The sequence below is a fragment of the Gallinula chloropus genome (genome assembly GCF_964237585.1).
Source record: "Gallinula chloropus genome assembly, chromosome: 1".
Classification (NCBI taxonomy): domain Eukaryota; kingdom Metazoa; phylum Chordata; class Aves; order Gruiformes; family Rallidae; genus Gallinula; species Gallinula chloropus.
In genome coordinates this window covers 84,809,749-84,827,078 of record NC_140085.1, presented here as the reverse complement: position 1 = coordinate 84,827,078, position 17,330 = coordinate 84,809,749, and the positions used below count along the sequence as shown (strand labels likewise).

Here is a 17,330-nt window from a genome sequence, read left to right as displayed (position 1 = left end):
AGCAGACAGCAGAACCTGAGTGTGATAAACAGATTCTGTAATCAATGTACTGGAGCTCTGTGGCTCACATTAGCACCTTATCTTCCTATAAGAATCTGAGTACAAGTTAGAAAGGAAGGAGATGGGCGTGATGAAGACCTGAGTGCTAGTGCCCTAAAGGACAAAGCATAATGCAGCTGCTCCTCCCTGCAAATAATAAGGTATCATTGTGGGGGGAAAAAGTATCATCCCACCCAGGAAGATACTGTAGGTGAGTAAACATCTATGATCGTTTGTGTCAAAGACTCCATGATGGTATGATGAAATCAAACTTCCTTGACCATTGCCAAAAGATCAAAGAAATAAAAGCAGCCTCTTTGTTTTCCTCAGATCTAAAGCTATAGGACTCATGAGTTAAGTGTCTAGATGTCATGATCATCATCTAAATTGTTTTCTACACCAACAAAAGTACTTGCCAAGAGTATTGAGAAACATTCTGTGAAGGGTCACAGAAGCTTAATTCTGGAATAGTCAGAACGCCACTGTGGTGCTGCTATTTTTGACTGGCTGGTCTAGCTTTCCCCACTGACAGATTTTTGTCAGATGTATTTTAGCTGAAGAGAAGCTGCTCATCATATTGTGGCACTTATCAGCAAGGTGTCTCTATTGTCACAGTCTTCTGAACCTGTACAACTGCCTTCAGCTCCGAATATATTTCAGGAAGGTTTTTTTTTTTTTTATCACAGTACCATGCAGATGCAACTATATAAAAGTCAAAGGGTTCTGTAGGCAAAAGTGCTGCCAGGAGAAGGAGATAATAATCCAGTGGTGTGTATTCTGCTAGAGGGTTTCAGGCTTGGGAGACCAGTGATGGTTGCTGCTGGAAAAGATTGCTGTTTGGGGGCCCAGTGATATTTTTTTTTTTTTTTTTCCTCTCGGAATAGATTCCGTGGATTAAAATACAAGTCTGAATTTTGTTGCAAATTAGATGCGATTTGCTAAGTGCAGGTACGCTGTAGAGTAGAGACTCACAGTCTTTCCATCGTAGTGCAACCATCTAACCCAAAGTTAAACAGGTCGGTGGTTTTCAGTGTATGAACTCCTGTCTTTTCCAGTGGAGATATGCATCTTACCTTAGTAACTTTAAACGTATTGGCAAGATGTTTGCCTTGTTGTTGCTTTCGTGAGTCTTTTAAAAGTATCATTGTGCCTTTCCCCAGGGTCTACTGGCCACAGACTGGAAGCTATTGTGCTGAGCTAATGTGAAAGCTAATTAAATGTAGGTCACAGCAGGCAGGCTCTGATCTGGAAGGAGATAAGGCAAGTCCCTAGCAAGCTGGAGATGGAGACAGCACTACTGTTGTGAGCCACAATTGAGTCCAATCTGAGCCTAAGAATTCGGGAATACTGCCACAGCTTGCTGCCTCTGTCACTGTTAGCCTGCCTCTTTATTAGCTAGGATGCATTTGGTGTTTGTCATCATAGAAATTCTGTAGGGTTTTTTGTTGTTGGTCTTGTTTGTGGGTTGTTTTTTTTTCTCCTACATAAAAAAGACTAAAACCAAAAGAGACTGCTTTACTGATGTCTGCAGAGCCTGACACAGTAGCTCCAAGGAGACATACAAGTTTGTTTCCATCTTATACCTTATGGCAGATCCTAGGAAGACTGGCCCACAGATGGATGGAGGAATCACAGGTTGCCCTACATAGGCTCCTTGACATAGTCCTAACCTACAGAAGGCTCATTTCCTTACAAGGCAGACCAAACCAAATCAATGCTGTTTACTACAAATACCTACTGTCACCTTTCCAGATTGTAATTCAAGTCCTTCTGAGCTGTCTTCATAAAGACAGCTTGCCTCCACACCGCTTTCTTTATATTGAATCCATCCCAGCAAGGGGAGGAAAGTTGCCTTCCTTTTTCTAAATTTGCAGTGTTCTGAAGTTACTGAGAGAGTACTTTCGCTTTGAGGTTTTCATTCACTTAATACTAATTGCTGTGCTGGAATGATTTTTCTCTATATTACAGCACCAAAGACTTTAAAGAATAAATCTCTGGAACTAAGTACTAGTGTTAGTATATGGGTTCCTAAGAAGTACAGAACACAGTTTTGTTCTCAAATCCAATGGCTATATGCTTAGATTTTTTTAGAAACTCAAGCCACTTATTTATGGCCCTCTCCTGAATACATTTACTTTTGCTTTCTTAGCTTTTTTTTTAAGAATTCTAAATATTTATGAAAGTTTGAAGATTAGTTTAAAGACTGTTGAAACTTAAAAAAAATTAAATTAGTTTAAAAAGAGTTTCAAAGAGTAAAATTTAAAGACTTTAAGAACTCTTTAGCTTGCTTGGAGCATGGAATTGGACTGGATGATCTTGGAGGGTTCTTTTCCAACCTTTCTATGATTTTGAATATATGATTTTTGAATATAGCAGAAAGCTATATTATCAAAGGAGGTTGATTCAATGTCAATGGCAGACAAACTGGAGAGCCAAGTAATTCATATTGATTGAGCCAGACTTTACCACACATGTTCATTACGAACATTATACTAAAAATCCGAGGCATACATTTTGATTTTGCAGCACATTCTTTGAGGATGTGAGCTAGTTGCCTAAAAACTTCTGGACCCTTTCATTAAGTGTTTTATGTAACAGTTTTCCTCTACTACTCTGAATTTAAAAGCTTCACTGAATAATGAAGTCACAGGCATATTTAACAATAGTTCCGTATTGTTAGCATAAATAATATCCTCACTTTACTTCCTTTACCCGTCAGCAGTAGAGTCTAGAAAAACCCAGTTTGACTCCCTTGTTCTTTCTTTATGCCACACTACATATGAAACTGTGCAATAGTCAGTGCTAAGCATCTTTACCCTGAAGAACTCAGCCTGGAACAAGCTGGGCTGAGAGGGTCTTGATATAGGAGTTAGCAGTTTGATCTTTTTCCAGCAGTAGAGTTTAAAGGAATTCTTTTCTGCTAGGGTTGTCACTATCAAAAATGAAATTTTGGTTCTGTATCACTTAAGTTTTGAAAATGGTATATTCGGGGCATGCAGCACAACAGCTTATGTCTTGTAGTAAGACATGCAAAAAATCAATTTCCCGTGGCATTGGCTTAGAATAAACTGCTCATGAAAACATTTCTAACTCAGCCTCTATATGCAATTGTACATTTCCCATCAGCTTGAAGGCAGACATCTATGGAAAAATGCTTCTAAAAGCCAGTTTTTTATGACAGTTATTTTGTTCTTATTCTCCTTTCCAACTTACTTTCTTCTTTTTCAATCTAGTATTTTCCAGAATAGTGAAGGGGGATCAGTTGGAATTGGTTAGTCTGTTTCTCTCTCCTGCTATACTAAGTGACCTCCAGTACATGGAAAAAAAATGTAAATCCTGTGCGGTGCAGGTATATGCCAGCTAGATCAGATTAAAAGGGTGTGGTAACACTGGAGATTAATTACATGGAGAAAAGGAAGAGAGTAGGGACACACTGATACCATCTACAGAACTTCCTGGGAGGAGACCACTAGTATGCACTCAGGTAAATGGCTGAAATCAGCCTGATACAAGCATGTGTTATCAGCAGGGTTTGCCAGCTTGGAGAAAGCACTCTGATACTTTCCAGAATGGGGCTGTGCAGGAGGCATAAAAGTAGCGCCTCCTTTGGCACTCTGTGGGTCCATCTCTTGTATTCTTTTAGCAGAGTGGTCTGTGGGATGAGAAGCTAGGAGAGAGCCTGCAGGGTTGTGCTGCGAGTACAGGAGGTGGTGGTGCTGGAGAAAAGTATGTCTCACTCAGCCCATGAAACTTGACAAGCCTAGAGTTAGACTGAGCCCTTGTTTAAATTGCATTTAAGCTGGGGTGAGATATAAAACTGAGATGCTTAAGCTTGTGCCAATATCTATGTGGGTAGTTGTTTCATTTTAATTTGATTAAACATTTAAAGCATAATGAGAAAGGCAGGCTTAGCATGGGTGGAAAAAGGAACTGAAGTTATTTTCCCTGTGGACAAAACCTTGCTTTCCACATCTTTAGTTCTCATGGTAACTTACTCAAAAGTGAATGTGCTTTGCATTTTGTATCTCACATGGTGAGGAAACAAAACTAGAACCACACAGAATTTAGCAAAAGTGCATGTTAAAATATATATCAAACCCTATTAGTACAAATAGTATTTTTTTTTTAATAATAGTACTAATAGTGCTAGTATTAAAAAATTAGTACAAATAGTATCAATGAGGCCCACATGCTCCTCTCAGTCACTGTTTGCCTGAGGAAGTAGTAGACCCTAGTACGAAGTCAGGAAAATCAACTGAATTTTAATAGTTAAATTAGGGTTTGCAAAATATCATACTTAAGGAAGAGTGTACTCCAAATTGAGTGCTTGCTCTAGCACAGTCCTCCTGCAACTGACCTTCCCCCTGCATTGGGCCATCTTTTCTCTTACTCCAGAGTTCCGTGCATTATTTTCAGGAACAGATAGTAGCCTTGATCTGGGGGCTGCTGTACGCTTTAGCAGTTTCTTATAACAGCTACTTTGCTCTTATTCTGCTTTCTTCTACTTCCATCTACTTCAGGACATGTTGTAAATACTGTGCTGGAGCGTTTTCCAGAAGTTCTACAATAAAACAGTGAAAGGAGTGCACTGTGTGCTTTGTATGTAAATGATGGCAGAGAGAAGTGGCTCATACGTGGGAGCAGAGGGTCTTTTTCTCCGTCTAAGATAGGTATAAATATCTTAGAAAGAGATCGTAAGCAAGGTAGGATGAAGGGTATACGCAGAGGCCCATGCACTGTTGTCCCCTTCAGTTTGTCATACATCAGATCCTAATTCCAGTATCCTCTTTTCTCCCAATGTAAAGAGTTTAGGGAGACATGGGGCTCTAGACTAGATACAGCTTTTGCTCAGTGCAAGAGCCCTTTAAGCGGGGCAGGCTTTGAATGCTATATGAGAATGGATTATTTTTTTTTTTAGGCTACATTGTCATATTTGAAGTGAAATTTCTTTCTCACATATATCTAACAATATGTGTTTTCTTCTTCTCTGGGAGCAGTGGAGTGAAGTACAACAGATGATAAATGGTACTCCAGTCTATATGTACCAGGACTGCAGTGTGCTTTCCGAGGGGGACACTGATCACTGGCTTCGTACCAACTGGATTTATCGGGGTGAGGCAGCCTCCCGCATTTATGTGGAACTGAAGTTTACTGTGAGGGACTGCAAGAGCTTTAAAGGTGAAGTGGTGACCTGCAAAGAAACCTTCAATCTCTATTACATGGAATCTGAACAAGACGTTGGGATCCAGTTCCGCCGCCCACTGTTCATCAAGGTCTGTAGTGCTAAGTTGTATCTTTCAGCTTAAACTAGGTGTATCTTGCTGCTTGGGAAGGCCAGGAGAACCATCCTGGGAGGGGCATGGATAGTAAGCCTTCTCCTTAGAATAAACTTTGCCCCCAGTGCCCTCTGTGATACCCAGAGCAGTCTTTGCCACAGGAGGCACAGGAGTTTTCAAATCAAATGAGATCAGCTCTCCATTCTGCCTAAGCACTTATTTAACTGTACAACAGGTAGGTAAGGATTCAAAAGGGTTATAACAGTGCTAGATGGTTACACCAATTTTCAGAAATAGGAAAACAGAGACCAAAGGGAATTGACTTACTTCAGGTATCAAACCAAGATGATTAGACCAAGTGAAGAACAGAATCTAGTTCAGGTCTCTGCTCCTGATGATTTACTCTGATTGTTAAGAGACACAGGGTCTCTTTTTTTTTTTTTTTTTTTTTTCTTTCTAAAACTGGAGGTGATGGCTTGCTAAAGGAAATTCTCCCTTGTGTGAAAGTATTTAGCACTGCTAAACTTTAACTGCTGTATCCTCCAACATAGTGCCCATTTGCCTTGGAAACATTTGAATTGCAAAACAGAGACCCTGAGATCTTTTTGTAAAGGAACTTATATAACTCAATTCTGCCCTAAGAAAAGCCACAGATCTAAATTATTTGACTGCCCTTTCCTCTGCAGTTTAAATGGCATGTTATCAAAAGAAAAATGGTAAAAGCCACCACGGGCAGAGCAGGACTCTGGTAATGGGTTCCCCTCCCTCCCCAGTGCTCCCCTGCCTCCCCTGAAGCTGGGGATGTACCAGGTGAACTTGTGTGATACCTCCATAACTCCTAAAGCTGCCTCAGGCTCCCGCTGCCAGATGCAGCTGCTGTTCAAATCCTTTCATCCGCCATCCAGCTACGTAGAGCATAATGGGGAGGGGCTGCAGTGGAGACAGTTGGTTATCAGTTACCTTCTCTCTAGGAAGAAAGGCCACCCCATTGTCAGTCTCTCTGGGAAGAAAGGCCACCCCATTGTCAGTCTCTCTGGGAAGAAAGGCCAACCCACCTGCAGTCCAGCTCTTCCACATCACATGGTGTCTTTGAAGTCCTTCCAATTTGCCCAAGCATTGAAAGCATCTATCTCTTACTCTCACCCTTTGTTTGCTGAGACAGCAGGAATGTAAAAGTATGAGAGCATTATTTTCACCCAAGTATCTACAGTGCTGCATGAGTCGCACCTTTCAGTAGATGGACTGATCTGCATCAAGCACAGCCTAGAAGCAGGTGTAATTCACCTGGTCAATTTAAAAACACAAGTAAGCAGTGTTGTGATTTTACTGCATGGAATTTACAAAGAAAAATACCACAGAAGAGAGATTTTCTCCCATACAGGCAGTTTCTAAAGAACTCTGAGATCAGAGACCTAGAACACAGGGTAGTGCATCAGACTGGTGAAGGACTGCAAAGGAGGATGGTGGAAAGTATGGAGGCAAGAAAGGATGTGGATCCCATCATTAACACTTTTTCTTTCACATGCAAAGAAAGTATGAAGTGCACTATAATTAGAAACAGTCAACCATACAGCCTCTAACTAAAAGGTCTTAGTGTAAAAGAAGTTTTGGAGGCACGTGTATCCCAGCTGCTGCTTGGATGTTAATGCTTGTCTCTTTCACCTAGCTCAACACTGTGGCAGCAGATCGCAGTTTCACAAGCAGAGACATTGAATCGGGCACCATGCAGCTGAACACAGAAGTGTGCCCCATTGGGAAGCTGTCTCGTCGGGGCTTCTACTTGGCTTTCCAGAACTCTGGAGCTTGTGTGGCGATGGTGTCTGTCCGAGTGTACTACAAGACCTGCCCGGAGGCAGTGCGGGGCCTAGCCCATTTTCCAGAGACGCTAGCGGGCTCCGAGGGGCTGACAGAAGTGCCTGGAGTCTGTGTGGAGTATGCAGCTGAAGAAGTGGGCTCTCCCCCCAGGATGCACTGCAGCACTGAGGGGGAGTGGCTGGTACCAATGGGTCGATGCCTTTGTGCTGTGGGGTTTGAGGAAGTCGATGGGAGCTGTGTAGGTGAGTATGCTGACACAGGTTTGTAGGCCATGGGAGGGGTTCCAGGGAGCTAGAGATCTGGGCATCTGTAAGAATAAAAAGTGGGATTTGAGGGGTTAGTATTGTCTACCTTGCTTGCCTACCCTCTGTGCCTGCCAGGTGTATCTTTATGCCTTTCTTGCCCTTCTTAGCTTCTCTTTTTCCAGTTGTGATTTTTTTTTTTCTCCTCGTGTCAGGTGTAAGACCTGCACACACCTCTCCACTCCCTCTTGGGCTTCATCCAGGAGCCTTCAGCTCTGGAGCTAGTTTCTGCGGGCTGTAACCATGTGATTGAGACTGACTCACTCAACAACTGGTTCCCAACCCTTAAATGACAGCCTTGTTCTCTCAGGGCAGACAGGTCAGATGCATGAAACAGTGTATTTGTCCTGTGAGTAGAAAGCTGAGAGAGAGAAGGGGGACAAGTTTCTCCTCTGTGTCCCCTCCTCCTTGGACTGGGATGGCTCTTCTGCCATGGAAAACCATGTAAAGCACGTTGCACAATACTGTTGGTGCCTGGCTCATTTCTGAGGACGAACAATTAGCAAGCATAGGAGTCACCAGGCTACTGGAGCTACAGAGCAGACGAGGGTTGCTGGAACAAGCTGTCCAGGGATCTCTCTTTGCCACAAAGGGGACAAGATGCAGCTTCTCAGGGCAACTTTTTGTGTTTGTCAGGGGAGAGGATGTGTGATGTTTTGGAGGATTTAGAATACTGTGGAGAGGTAGGTAAAGGCATATCTCTGCTCATGTTGTCAGAGACATGCACAAGGCTAAGGCAATACAGAAAAAGGAATCCATGTACTGCTCTTGGGGTCATTGGGGTGCCCCATCTCTCTGCTTTGTTCTGCCTTTGCTCCACTACAAGGATCTGGCGTTCCTACCTGTTGCTACTGCTTGCTGCTCAGTTTGCTTGGAGAACTGGTGAAAGTTGAAGCACGAGATCCTTGCCCTTCTCCAGCAATCCCCTCTCCTTGCACAGCCCAGCCAGTTTTTCCACTTAGGTGCTACAGAGCTCTCCCTGCCCTCCTGAGAGCACTCCCCTGGGAAGGGGCAGGGAAGCTGTCATGTCTGGACAGGCCCTGACTGCTATCACAGCACAGGTTCATTTTACATCTGTGCTTTTATCCCACTCCACCCAAGTACAGCTGCATCCAGAAGCTCTGTGGAGAAGGACCTGGGGGTCCTGATGGATGACAGGTTGGCCATGAGCCAGCAGTGTGCCCTGGTGGCTGAGAGGGACAATGGGATCCTGGGGTGCATCAGGAGGAGTGTGGCCAGCAGGTCAAAGGAGCTGATCCTCCCCCTCTACTCTGCCCTGGTCAGGCCCCACCTGGAGTATTGTGTCCAGTTCTGGGCTCCTTGGCATAAAAAAGACAGGGATCTCCTGGAGAGAGTCCAGAGAAGGGCTATAAAGATGATTAAGGGCCTGGAGCATCTCCCCTATGAGGAAAGGCTGAGTGAGCTGGGGCTGTTCAGCCTAGAGAAAAGATGACTAAGGGGGGACCTTACTAGTGTTTATAAATATTTCAAGCATGGGATGCAGGGGGAATCAGCCAGCCCCTTTTCAGTGGTCTGTGGAGACAGGACAAGGGGCAATGGCTGCAAGTTGGAGCACAGGAAGTTTCGCACCAACATGCAGAAGAATCTTTTCAGAGTGAGGGTGACAGAGCACAAGAATAGGCTGCCCAGGGAGGTGGTGGAGTCTCCTTCTCTGGAGATATTCAAGACCTGTCTGGATGCCTCCCTGTGCAATATGAGCTGGGGAGCTGCTTTGGCAGGGGGGTTGGACCCAATGATCTCTCGAGGTCCCTTCCAACCCCTACAATTATGTGATTCTGTGATCTGCCAGGAGAGAAAGGGAAGAGAGGAGTATCTAGCAGGGGTAGGGAGAAGTACCTAGGGCAATGTCTTATCAGAGAATTAGTGAAGATGAATGTAGGTTGCCTGGTGGGGGACTATCTTGGGGTCCTCTCCCCCTGCAGAAAAGACCAGGTGGTGTACCAAGGACTGGGAACACGTCCAGGTGAGGGTAAAGACTGAGTTCAGAGCTTCTGCTTTAGTCCTCAGAAGACAATGGTCTTCAAACATGAGAAGGGGGACAGGATGGATGCAGTGTCTTCTGGTTCTAAGTCTTGCCTTATGTAGTAACAAAAAGAAACACCCCCAAGGCCCCCAGAACAAAAAACAAACAAACAAAAAAAAGAGCTGAACTATAACCCTTGCCACATAACAAGGGCGAGAACCTGAACTCTGTGCAGGACAGAGGGCAATGAAAAGCCAGTGGTTAAGGTTCTGAACTATTTCACTCAAGCCCTCAGTGAATTCCTAGACATAAAAAGCTCTGTTGGGCACACAGTAGCTCAGCTGTCCCATGATCCAGGAAAACTCTCCTGTCCAGAGCATTACACCTCAGCCCCTCATAGCACTGCAGACTTTGCTGCTGATACACCCAGAGTACTGTGATAAACTTTCTGAAGTATGTAATTTACCATGAACACAACAGCTGGCTATGGCCAGCTGATCCCTGGCCTTTACTCTGGCTCCTTGATGGGCTCTGCAGGGTGGTGGGTGAGCTTAGCCCCTGTCAGCTCTGGTCTGCCGGCTGCCCAGTGCACGCTGGCAATCTCCCTGTGAGCCCAGGAGTAACGATTAGAAAGCCCCAGCCATTCCCCCTGTCCTCTGACACGCAGCACTGCGCAGGCTCCTCTCCAGGCCTGTTTTTCCCATCTTGTCGCCTGGAGGGGCGCCCAAGGGCCGGCGAAAGCAGGTGCCGGGGGCCGGAGGGGCTGGGTGGGAGCAGAGACTGCGGCTCTGCGCCTTCTCCGCCAGCTGCGCTCCTGCTGGAGCCCGGGGCAGTCCCTCGTCTTCTGCCCAAGGAAGGGAGGCAGGCTGCGGTGGGAGCAGGGGCCTCCGGTCTGCAGCCCACGGGGCAGCACCTCCTCATGCGGCAACCGCGAACCCCGGCCCGCCTGCGTCTGCCGCCCCCACCCCTCGGCACGCCGTGCGCTCCGGGACAGGCTTCGCACCGCCTCCGGGACGGGGCCGGGCGTCGCCCTCCTGCCCGGTCTCACGGCCGTGGGGTGTCTTACCGGTGCTGTGCAGCCACCTGCCGACCGCTACCGGCACGGCGGCTGCATAGGACCCGCCTGCCGCAGCGAGAGCGCCCAAGAGCCCAGGCGCCTCCAGCGCAACGCTCCGGGCGGCGGGACGGGGCGTCTGGAGCCGGCCGGGTCCGCGCCCTCTCGGACCCTGGGGGCTCTCCCGGGCTGCGGAGCTGGGGCTGTGCGCGCCGCTCCGAAGATGCACGCCCAGGCTTGCCTGCCCGGGGCGGGAGGGCCTCCTCCCTGCTGCCCGCGGAAGCTTGCCCCCACGCTGCGCCGCCTTCCTCCCAGCGGACCTGGGTCGCCTCTGCTTCTCCCGCCCCATTCAGTTTACAGGTCTAGACACGGCCTCGGGTGATGTGACCTGATCCGGCCGGCTGGTGCCAGCACGGTTACCTCCTGGGTTTGTCCCTTTTGCCATGTCCCTCCCTGCACTCCCTCTGCCTGCCAGGCGTGGTGACTCCCTGTGGGGCAGCTGTCCTGTTTGAAGGTTGTCAGGAGCATCTGTGGGTGCTTAGGTTCCTCAGCTTAGGTGTGAGTAACAGAGGACTTACAGAGGCTCTTCTGGGGTTGGAGCTAGTTCTTCTTGCACAGGTCCCCCAACCCCAGGTTTCCTTAATTTACTTGCTGACTTTCTCGGCCTGATAATAACAGGGTGTGTATTATGTCATCTCTTATTTATGGCAGGTAGGAACCCAGATGTCTGGGGAACATCTGAACTCCTGTGTTATACAAGTCAGTGGTCTTGTGCTTGGTTTGTTTCTCATGTTGCTGTCAAAACTCTCCAAATGCAATCTGATTCATTGTCAGAAATTCCAAAATCATGCTGGAGTGACATGGCAGGAGGCCACAAAGCCTAAACGCCAGCATGCAAAAGTGCTTGCAGTCATGAGCAGCCTTGAGACCAAAGTAATTTTTCTTATTCTTGCCTATTTCTGAAGGACATTAGTCTTAAATCTATATGGAATCTCTTTGGGCTGGTGACAATCAGTGCTTGAGCCTTTTAATTCTTTCTACAGCCTTTGCTATCACTGCCCACTCTGGTGGGTTTAGCCTGGCTGGAGGCCGGATGCCCACCAAAGCCATTCTATCACTCCCTTCCTTGGCTAGGCTGCAGAAAATACATGATGAGAGGCTTATGGGTCTAGATAAGGACAGGGAGAGATCATTCTGCAACTACTGTCATGGGCAAAACAGACTCAATATGGAATAAAATGCATCTAATTTATTACCCAATTAAAACACACTAGGAAAATGAGAAATAAAACCAAACCTTAAAACGCCTCCCCCCCACCCTTTCCTTCTTGCTGGGCTCAACTTTATTCATGATTTATCTCTCTCCTCCCCCAGAGCGGCGCAGGGAATGGGGGTTTTCAGTCAGTTCATCATGAGTTGTCTTTGCTTCTCCTTCCTTCTCAGGAGGATGACTCTTCACACTCTTCCCCTGCTCCAGTGTGGAGTCCCACTCATGGGATATAAGACACCAACCCCCTCCCCCCCCCCCCATCCCCCAAACTTCTCCAATGTGAGTCCTTCCCATGGGGGCTTCAGTTCTTCATGAACTGCCCCAGCATGACTTCCATGGGGTGCAGACCTTCAGGCCCAGACTGCTCCAGCATAGGTCCCCCAAAGGGTCACAAATGCCCCCAGCAAACCTTCTCCGGCATGGGCCCCTCTCTCCATGGGCTGCAGGAGCTAGCTCCAGTGTGGGCTTCCCACCGGGTCGCAGCGTCCTTAAGGTGTTTCCACCTGCTCCAGTATCACTCCTTTTTCTGCTCAGCAGCAGGTCTGTTCTTGAGCTGGCTGCTATTGTCTCTGTTGGACCTGGGGAAAGCTTCTGTTCTTGAATGGTTCTGTTATTTCCCAAAATTCTGAGGTGCTGGTAGCTTTACTTCTTGTTATTATTTCTTGGGTTAGTGCTCTTTAGGGTGCACTGCTGCAAAACTTTTTGGCCTCATGGTATCCCCAAATCGTAGGGTGATGGTATTACTATGTAACTGGTTAGGCCACTTGACATCATCCAGTGCTAATGGCACAGTCTGCCTGACATTCCAGGGCGAGAAAGGGGACCAACAATAATGCAATGAAGCCCTTTGTCAGATGACTAGAGAGAGATCTTATTGTACAGTGAGGACGATGATTCTTGCTGAGACTGCGGGTGAGGAGTCTTGTTTGGCCATTGTTAATTGAAGTTTTTTTAGGTCCCTTAGGTGTTCCTCTGTGTCACATAGTAGGAATGGCTGGATTGGTTTCTGTCTTTTGGAAAAAGGCTCATTTCCTATGTCGTGCTGCACTGCAGTAAACCATTTATGTTAGGCTTCTGAGCTTTGGAGTGTTCTCCGCTGGGATCTCCTGAGGAATTACGCAGGACTTTGTTGCTTTTATAGTGCAATATGAAAAGGGATATTCCCTCAATGGTCAAATTAAATGAAAGGTGATAGCTGTGAGAGAAAATTAGTGCATGCATTCCTCAACCATATGATTAGTGATAGGTTGTCTGTTTCTTTAAAGATATTTGATAGATTCATTTGGCACATGCCAATAAACCATTAAATTCACAGGTTAACTCAACCTCTCTCACTCGTTTTCTCCTTGCTACCCATCTACAGAGGTGAAGCATTCACCTTGAGATAACTGTTAGACAAACCAGTTCTGTAGATCAATCTAATAGTAATGCAGCAAAAGCAGTGGGTCAGGTAATATGCTTGGAGAAAGATGTGGCTGCTTACTTTTTGGAGGACTAGAAATAGAAAGCACGTGGCACCTATTCTCTTGCAGTCTGTGTTGGTTCCATAGCCAGTTACACTCAATAGCTAGGTAAAAAGGTGAACTTGCAGTTATTTAGATACTTCCCAGGGGGCTGATAGGTGATGCTCTGATGCTTCTGATGAAAAGCCCAATGGCTATCCCATATGAGGTCAGCAAACTGAGTACAAGGACTTGGAGCTAGTATTTACAGCACTTATGGTGTGGAAAGCTTGAGGGTCAAGGTAGGGACCAGTGTGGGTTTATGTTGAAAGAAGCCTCTGAGGTTAACCAGCTTCTGTTTTCATACAGTATCCATGAGGAATGCGATCCCCCTTCTTCAGTCTACAAGTACTATCATAATATTGATCCTGCCTTGTTCCTATTTCCTCTCTATCTGCTCCAAGAGAATATTTGGTCTACATGACCCCAACCTAAATACTTCTGTGATCTAGGAAAATTGAATAAAAGCAAGTAGATAAAGGAGTGTTTAAGAAGCTGAACAAAACAGGCAGGTGGTTTCTTGTTGTTCTTGATTTCTTGTTGATCTTATGTTGACTTGTTTGTCTCTTTGCAGCCTGTCAGCGAGGATTCTACCGTAATTCCTTGGAGAGTAAACACTGCCTGAAGTGCCCTCCCAACAGCTTGTCCAATGAATCAGGGGCTACGACTTGTTCCTGCAATGCAGGCTACTACCGAGCACCGTCAGAGGGCCAGAACATTTCTTGCACCCGTGAGTCACAGATAGAAAGAAAAAACAATATCTGTAAAGATTGGAGGGTGAACTTATTAAGAACAGACCTACAGAGAAGAACTTGAGGATACTGGTGGGCTAAAAATTGGACATGAGCTGGCAACGTGCACTTGCAGCCCAAATAGCCAACCATAGCCTGGGCTGCATTGAAAGAAGCATGACCAGCAGGTCAAGGGAGGTGATTCTGCCCCTCTACTCTTCTCTTGTGAGACCCCACCTGGTGTACTGTGTCCAGATCTGAGGTCCCCAGCACAGGAAAGACATGGACGTGTTGGAGTGGGTCCAGAGGAGTGCCACGAGGAAGATCAGAGGGCTGGAGCACCTTTCCAAATGAAGAAAGGCTGAGAGCTCAGCCTGGAGAAGGCTCTGGGGGGACCTTAGTGGGGACTTTTGATATCTAAAGAGTGTTTATAAGAAAGACAGAGAAAGACTTTTTTAACCATGCCTGTAGTGACAGGACAAGGGTCAATGGTTTTAAACTGAGAGTAGATTTAGATGGGACATATGGAGGGAAATTTTTTACTATGAGGGTGCTAAGACACTAGAGCAGGTTGCTCAGGGAAGTTCTTGAAGCCCCATCGTTGGAAGTGTTTACAGTCAAGTTGTATGGGGCTTTGAAGAACCTGATCTAGGGAAAGATGTACCTGCCCATGGCAGTGGGGTTGGACTAGATGATCTTTGAAGGTCCCTTCCAACCCAAACCATTCTGTGATTCTATGAATAAGGAGATAGGAAGAAATGAAACGGGAAATGGGGATGAGAGATCAGAGAGGGAGGGGCTGGGGGGACAGAAGGCTCCATTGGAAATGCATCAGCAGGTGGGAAACTGCCACAATACTTTGGGTGTTAACAACTGGATCTAATACTTGCTTTCATGCTTCTTGTAGGCCCCCCCTCAGCCCCCCGCAATGTCAGCTTCTCCCTTCTTGGCACGCAGCTGAGTCTGTGGTGGCAGCCGCCCAGTGACCACGGCGGGCGAAAGGACCTGACTTACAGAGTCTTCTGTCAGCGCTGCCATTTCCTGCTGTGTGAGCCGTGTGAGGCTGGTGTGGTGTTCTCTCCCGGCGCTTCTGGTCTCACCAAACCTGCTGTGGATGTGGATGGCCTAGAAGCTTACACCAACTACACATTTGTTGTGGAAGCCCATAATGGTGTCTCAGGAATGGGACCTGCTACACAGAGAACTGCTCCAGCTGTCTGGGTTGCAGTGGGACATGCAGGTTAGCAGAGAGAAGTTCTTCCTGCTCATCAGGAAAAGGAAGAGGCATCTCTGTGAATGTTTAAGATTTCTCCATCTTATCCTTCTGTCTGCTACCTGTGTTGGTACGGTATAATAAAGACTGTAAGGTACCTCTGCCTCTGGCATGTAATGGCCATCAGCCATATTCCTTGCAAGTCAAGGCAGCAGTAATCATTACCCACCAAGAACTATGAATCCACAGAGGATTTAACAGATGTGAGGAGGGTAAAGCCCTCCCTCTGATACACTGGTGTAGTCCAGCCAGATTATTATTACCTGTCTGATACGAAGAACAGGAACTGTGGCATGAAATATTTCCTGTGACTCAGCAAAAAATCTGGCCAAACACAACAAAAAGGCTTTGAAAGTGTGGAGAAATGGGGATGTTAAAAACATGCGAGTTCTTGCAACATTTCTGTAGTTTAGCTTCAAGCTTGCTAGTTTGGCTGTCCTGTGAATCCTTTCCAGAGTGCTGTGAGATGCGATTAAAGTGGCGCTGCAGTGCTCAACAGACCTCTGTGCTTTCCTCAAGTTTTGATTTAGTGATAAAGTACAATTTTTCTTCCTGATGCTATGTGTGGGCAGCACAACTCTTGCTAATTTTGGCTTGCCTCATCATTTCCTGGTGATGATGAAGGACAAACAGAAACCCAGGCTTGACTCTTCAGTTGCAGACTGTTGAGAATGATCCTTTTATTCATGATTAGCATGCCTTTGCAGTCATCTGAGAGATTTTGAGCACTGAATTTCACCGTACCATTATGAAACAGAGCTGCATTCACAAATCACATAGGATAGTTGTGCTACTGCAGCTGTAAGAGCATAAAATTCTAACATTTTAATTTCATATTGAACATTTTCAGGGCAGTGCTGGATAAAGTGCTGGAGGACAAAGAAAGTTATGCTTCCACTGTTGGGGTGGAAGGGTACTGTTTATGGAAAGCAGTTAACTGCAGCCAGAGATCTCACTTCCCTTTCACCACAGAAGAGAAAGTTAAGGGAGTGTCAGTGGCAATGAGAGTCAGTTCCAGTTGCATGGTATGAATAGAGAAGGAAAGACAAAGCTTCTGGTAGAGAGAGGGGCTAGTCTGTGTTATGTTTGTTCTCTGTTCTTGATGTTCTCTGTTCTCTCCCCTGCAGCTCCGGTGGCAGTATCCCATTTTATCCTGACACAGAGAGATGACAGTAGTCTTTCTGTTTCTTGGCTTGCCCCACAGCAGCGCAGTCGAACCTCAGTAGAGTATGAGGTCATGTTCTTTGAGAAGGTGAGGCTGCCTTACTTGTTCTTCCCCCTTTCATCCAAAGGGGTGGAAGTATTTGCTTTGTTCAGTGTATATTTGTTACTTTACCCTGTTTGACATCTGCAGGGAGAGGAGGCACGTTACACAGTGAAACACCTTCTTGAGCCAAATGTCACTCTGACAGACCTGCAGCCAGACACAGCTTACCTGCTTCGTGTGAGATCCATCACCCCCCTTGGGCCTGGGCCCTACTCCCCAGAGCAGGAATTTCGCACCCTTCCCCCAGGTAAAGGACAACCACTGGTATTTCAGGGAAACTCCCCTTTTCATCAGATTGTATATTCACACAGTACATGGATCTCCTTTTGTGTTCTGCTAGTGGTAAGGCACAGACACTGCACTCCTGAGTTCCTTGTCAACAACAAGACCAAGCTTGCTGCTTTGTAAAAATGTAGAACAAGGAGACATTTATCCTGTTTCTTTGCTGTTGTATAAAATCCGCTTTTACTTTCCTGTTCAGAACTTGTCAATCTCAGGTTTGTGTGTTGTACTGAACCAGCTTTTCACCTAGTTCTCCTGAAAGATGTTTTGATTCTGGCTAATGTTTCTAAATTGAATGTTAGCAAAAATTTAGCATATGCCTCCTTTTGTGAGGAAGGTACTAGTGAAAAGGAGAGCGTTTTATCCAGCTTTATAATTTTTTAAACACCAAGTCAAAGGTATTTTGACTGTGAAAGAGATTAAAAAGAAGTGCCAGCAAGGTTTCATTTGGTGGGAGTTCTTTGATAATAGCAGAAACATTGTTTAGCAGTAATGGTCTAGGAATATCAGTGGATGATTTGCAGGGAGAAGCAAA

The 17,330-nt window shown here is 46.1% G+C and overlaps 1 protein-coding gene across 1 annotated transcript in view; it reads left to right on the top strand.

The window, feature by feature from the left end:
- The window catches only part of EPHA1 (EPH receptor A1), a gene marked incomplete at both ends in the record, with an annotated part of 35,750 nt that overhangs the window by 10,219 nt on the left and 8,201 nt on the right, over nt 1-17,330 (top strand). Inside the window, 6 exons of the mRNA XM_084279570.1 lie at nt 5,037-5,312; nt 6,982-7,372; nt 13,817-13,972; nt 14,881-15,213; nt 16,374-16,498; nt 16,601-16,760. Coding sequence (XP_084135696.1) covers nt 5,037-5,312; nt 6,982-7,372; nt 13,817-13,972; nt 14,881-15,213; nt 16,374-16,498; nt 16,601-16,760 — 1,441 coding nt within the window. The remainder of the gene's footprint in view (nt 1-5,036; nt 5,313-6,981; nt 7,373-13,816; nt 13,973-14,880; nt 15,214-16,373; nt 16,499-16,600; nt 16,761-17,330) is intronic.